This window comes from Oculina patagonica, chromosome 12 (genome assembly GCF_052425735.1).
Source record: "Oculina patagonica isolate OP01 chromosome 12, crgOcupat, whole genome shotgun sequence".
NCBI classification, from domain to species: domain Eukaryota; kingdom Metazoa; phylum Cnidaria; class Anthozoa; order Scleractinia; family Oculinidae; genus Oculina; species Oculina patagonica.
In genome coordinates, this window is record NC_135769.1 from 23,831,893 (window position 1) to 23,837,341 (window position 5,449).

Below are 5,449 nucleotides of genomic sequence, written 5' to 3' on the forward strand. Positions count from 1 at the left end.
AACTACAAATGGAAAGCACCACATCTCAAAGACAAATCTTCTAATGATTTAAATCGTGATGGCACTTGAATCTTAATTTCCATACATTATCGTTCTAAGAATGATTTTCAGCAATATTTATTTGAAGTAAAAAAAAGATATTGAATGATATCATCTGTTTACTTATATTTACAAGGTAACTGAACCAACAGAAGAAATCTCACCTTAAAGCATTTGTTGTAGATAGCTTTGCTTACATTAAAAGTTCCAAAAGCATCTATATCAAAAACTGTAAAAAACACTAATAGTTATTGCTATCTGTATTACCAGAAACCCATAACGGTTGAAACGTGTAATGCACGCGCACAGCGTTTGAATATTCATTTTGCTAAGTACCATATTGGAAACACAAAGAATTTGTACGCGAATGCTTTTATACACGAAATGACACGCAACATAATTTTTAATTTTGCGGTAAGTTGCTTGAATTTCGACCTAAACGCCGTAAATTTCTTACAAAAACTAAAGAAATACATTTAGTGTATCGAAGCGAAGTTCTCCAGACTACTTCAAGAAGATGAAACAGGAGAATTTAACCAAATTTAACTTTATTCAACCAAGCTTGGTCAAAAACAAGATTACGCCATTGAGCGCGAACTAGCGCGCGCTGTGAATTTAATCCAAATGTAGTAATTTTGATTGGTTAAATGATTCTCGTAATTTTCCAAATATGGTACTTAGTGGAAACAAATGTGTAAACGCTTTGTACAATGCAAATCATAGGGAGTTACACGTTTCAACCCTTATGGGTTTCTGGTATTACTGAATAACTCCAGCTGGTGAGTGATAATGGCAAAAAGGCAAACCTCCAGCACCTTCAAATATCTGAACCTGTGGCTTAGGGAAAGAAACCTCAACAGAAAAACCCTGGCACTCCAGGTTGAGGGTTTAACATGGGGCTAATCCCCCATCCAATATAAAAATATCAATTTCAGAAAGCAAAAACCTGGCCTTATCCCACAAATGGCAGAAAGTAACTAGTAAATTAACTAAAATTATGTCAATCCAGGTCATGCTGATCCAAACAGCCACCTCTCTACAAGGACAGTTATTTCTGCCCAGGGTGGCCCTTGTAGATTGCATCATTACAACTATAATACTAGGAATGAATGTTTATTCGTTTGTCTCACGATAGAATCGCTTTGAGATGTTTATCCCGAGGTTTCGACTGCAATACTGCTAGTCTTCATCAAGCGATGAGGTCGATTGTTTATGCGTCGCTATTTATTCACGTTGGTTTTCTGCGATTGGTGCATTTCAATCCTCATTATTATTCCAAGTAACAGAGGTTGTTCCCTCAGAGGTTTGCTTTGTAGTTGAATGACTGTTATGCTTTCTTAGGTATCCGTGCTTCAGGAATTTCAATTCTGCTGTCTCTATTGATGTTTTCGGAATGAAGTCTTATTAATTTTGGATAGCCTCTTTGACCCTGCATGTGTATCGGTAAGGGTCACGATCAATAAACTTGACTTGATTCCACAAAGGAAGATGCCCCGTTTCATTTGCGTGCTCCGAAACTGCGCAGGTTTAAAAATGTATGAGCAACCGTATGTCTCTGTCGTGTTCTTTTATCCTGTCTTGCATCGCTTTCCCTGTTTAACAAAACAAGGAAGAAGAAGGCTAGCAGTATTGCAGTCGAAACCTCGCGATCAACATCTAAAAGTGATTCTATTGTGAGACAAACGAATAAACGTTCATTCCTATCTTACACCACAATGAAAAATATTTACATCTTTAACGACATTGAACTGTAATACTGTCAGCAAATTTAACCTTGTAACAGAAATAATAAATAAATAAATAAATAAATAATCACCTGTTTTTATTCCATTGTAAGAGAGCTGACTTGCAGGACAAAGAAAATTTCCAGCTGCTCCTAAGGCAAGACAAAAATTCAGCATTAGCCAGGTAAAGGTGGATGGGGCACAACCAATATAATGAAAAATGTTGCTAGGCCTATAGTACTTCATGAGGCTATTTGGGTGTTTTTACAACAGGAGAAGCTTGTACAGGGCTCAAAATAATTTTCGGACAGGCCAAACAGATTTTAGCTCGGCCACATGTCTTTTCTGACAGGTCAAAATATTAAAACATTAATAGCACTTTTAAACTGTCACTTGTCTCTGCAGTTTGTTAGATCCTTTTTGTGTTTGTGGAATTGTTTTGAGAGAAAGCTGAGATAGTAATGGCCATTCCAATCCTTATTGCAGTAACTTTCCCCATTCAAACTTATATCCCATTGTGTTCCAGATTCCATATTGCCTGAGGTTCCCACATCCCATGCTCAAATACTTTTTATTCCCTAGGATAATTAACTGCGCTGCGCAGTTCTTGCTCTGCACGGGGTTTATTATTATTTTTCGTTTTGTCGGTGACTAGACCCAGACCTCCAAGCTTGAAGTCACGCAATGTTTAGAAGCTACAAATCAGTAACACATGGAAAAAGTTTCTCTTTTTTGTCTATATAAAGTATGTTTATTGTAAACTATTCCATTTTGAAGCGTTTGGTTCATGGAAGACACTAAATTTCCACGCTTTCAAAGAGAAATATAATTTAGCGGGCCAGAATCTGTGAATAAATACCATTACGTTGGTGTAAAAGAATGTGCTGACATGACAAGTTTCACTTTCGATCGGCTAGAGCTCAAGTCACGTAATGTTTTAAAGCTATTATAAGCTACCTATCAAATCTTTGCGAATCCTTTGGTCTTTACTAAACAAATTTATTGCAAAGTATTTCTCTTTTAAGGGTAATCTATTTTTTTGGGCCTGTGTCATTGAAAGGATTTTAGAGATAAAAAGAAAAATTCCCTTCACAAACATGCCCTGACTTGTACTGCTTACGTCATTCGGTATGCTAGGGAAATACCCTCTGTTCTAAAAACAGCTTCAGCGTACGCACGTGGGAATTCGGCCAGAATTTGCATAATAAGAAAAATTATAAATCGCAGCTAGAACAAGTCAACCATGAAATGTCAAACAAAGTTTGTCAGACGCTGCATTTTTACAACCGCCTATTGTAATACGAAAACCGAAACAGGGTCAAATAAATTTTGAACTGTTGAAGAGGTTCAAAAATAGTACTAACTTTTTAGAAACTCTGATAACGGAAGATTTTGAAACACATTTCAGAATAAAAATCAACGCTATTAAAACATGACGTTTCGGCGACGACATGTCACCATTATCAAATGCAAATTTTTACATGGTACAGAACGATATTTATAGAAAAGAAAGTGTGAAACTAAATTACAATAAATTACAATAAATTAGGAAAAAGAAACCATCCCTGAACACTCAAAAGGACTCCATACCAGCGAAACTGTTTACTTAGTTATGCACATTTTTCTGTTTTCCACGCTTCATTTATTGTAATTTAGTTTCACACTTTCTTTTCTATAAATATCGTTCTGTACCATGTAAAAATTTGCATTTGATAATGGTGACATGTCGTCGCCGAAACGTCATGTTTTAATAGCGTTGATTTTTATTCTGAAATGTGTTTTTAGAAACTGCGAAACATTGTCATTGGGCCAGTTTTCAGTTTTTTGTAAATAAGGAATACTGTCGAAATTCGCAGGGATACTTACGTTCCTGGCGTGAAGCCAAACGTTCTTATGAACTGATCTTGCAGACCCAGGGGCAGTAGTTGTAAACTTTCGCCCGAAAAATCCCGTCGTCCCGATAAGCGATTTTTTGGTTTCACGGATCAGGATCGTGGGAATTAAATTTGGCCAGCATATAGATTAGCATATAAGAAAAATATTTAATTGCCGATGGAACTAGTCAACCATGAAATATCACACATGGTGTTTTCTTACCATTTTGCTTGTCAGTTGCAACATTATTAGACGCAGGCAAAGGGGATAAGGGGGGGGGGGGGGGGCTCCCCTAAAGTGCTCACGAGACCAGCGCAGTTGTAAGCTCTAAGAGCTCTTGTTCATTAAAGGGCTTACCATTAACCAAGATATCTATTCTTGAAAAATGTTTCAGTGCCAAGTCTACAGCAGCCTCAACTTCATTCACCTGATGACAAACAAATTGAAACAGATGTGGTAAAAAAACTGTAATGTAACTATTGGATCTACTAATATCCTTTAAAATATCTGCAGCCGGAGCTTATTAAATAAATGTACAACTGAAATTTAATAAGAATGAAGAAGTAGTTGTCTTAAAGTTTATCAAAGAGGCTCAATAGCTTAATGATGTTTTTCAACTATATTGGACTCAAAGTTATGCCATTGTGTCATGTTCTAGGGTACTTAAGTTTCAGTAAAGAAAATCATCCCATGAAATAAATCAGTATTACCAACAAGTAGTTCAGTTTATTTTGTGGAAACTACAAGCAAGAAATTCACCAAAACATCCATAGCTGATCAAGTACAAAATTATTCTGACTATTGAGATCCGAACTCAATGGAGGAAAATGAAGAAAGGATGTAACATTTAATGAAATATTGCCAGAAATAAACATCAGAAAAGATCATTTTGGATTCTTGGTTTTGAAAAGAAAACAGACATAAATAACTTCTTCTCTGATGGATTTTTTTGTCACATGCTTGCCACACATCCACTTTGTAAGTTTGGTGATAATAAATTGTCTCCATGTTATTTGTGGAATTGTTGAGAGAAATTTGCTGGTTTACATCAATACTAGTAATACGTGACTCGCAGGGCCTCGCGAAGCTCTGGGTTGGGGAAGGAGGGGGGGGGGGGTGTTATAAATAAGGAGTGATAACCGGTTTTAACCGGTGATTTGTTATTGTTGCCTAGTAACGGACATGGCCGCGACACCCTCGTTCCCAGGGTCTACTCCGCTTTGAAAATGGCGGCTCTTTCTGGTTCGTAAAGAGGTATAAAGCGTTGGGAAGCGCAGGCTATTTTCAAAATCATCAACAAATTATTGGATATTCGCATTTTGGACATTTATTTCAGGGCATTAAAAAAAAGAAGAACGAATGGCAGGAGGATTCGAAGCCCGCGCGCCCCTGATGGCCATGAAAGGTTTATAGCCTAAATAGGCGTCGAGGGAGTATTATGTGGAAATCAATGTTATTTTTATCCGAAAAGAAAAACGATAAAAATGAAAGGCTCAGGATTCGAACCCACAAAAAAAAAAAAAAAAAAACCTTAGCCGGATTCGAACCCCTGCCCTCAGTCCCGAAGATCTGATTTGAAGTTCGACGCTCACACCATTAGGCCACCAGCGCGCGGCCGTGTGACGTCATTTCCGCCATACACCAAGCTCATAAATATACTGTATATATATGACCGTAAACTCCACACGAGATTTCATCCCGCCTGAGCCCTTTGAGGGACAAAATTATACACCCCGCTACGCTCGGCCTTCGGCCTCGCTTCGCGAGGAATTAAAGGAAGGTTCTTCACTATACCTTTCTAACATCCACTT

The 5,449-nt window shown here is 37.5% G+C and overlaps 2 protein-coding genes across 3 annotated transcripts in view; both read right to left on the reverse strand.

Annotated features, from left to right (window-relative positions):
- The window catches only part of LOC144632326 (Golgi apparatus membrane protein TVP23 homolog B-like), a 43,700-nt gene that overhangs the window by 30,442 nt on the left and 7,809 nt on the right, over nt 1–5,449 (reverse strand). The gene's annotated exons all lie outside the window — the stretch shown is intronic.
- LOC144632187 (peroxisomal 2,4-dienoyl-CoA reductase [(3E)-enoyl-CoA-producing]-like) overlaps nt 1–5,449 on the reverse strand; it is a 10,994-nt gene that overhangs the window by 4,909 nt on the left and 636 nt on the right. The window contains exons 2-5 of the mRNA XM_078490786.1: nt 5,433–5,446; nt 3,996–4,065; nt 1,856–1,915; nt 204–268 (exon numbers count right to left, since the gene is read on the reverse strand). Of these exons, the coding sequence (XP_078346912.1) occupies nt 204–268; nt 1,856–1,915; nt 3,996–4,065; nt 5,433–5,446 (209 nt within the window). The remainder of the gene's footprint in view (nt 1–203; nt 269–1,855; nt 1,916–3,995; nt 4,066–5,432; nt 5,447–5,449) is intronic.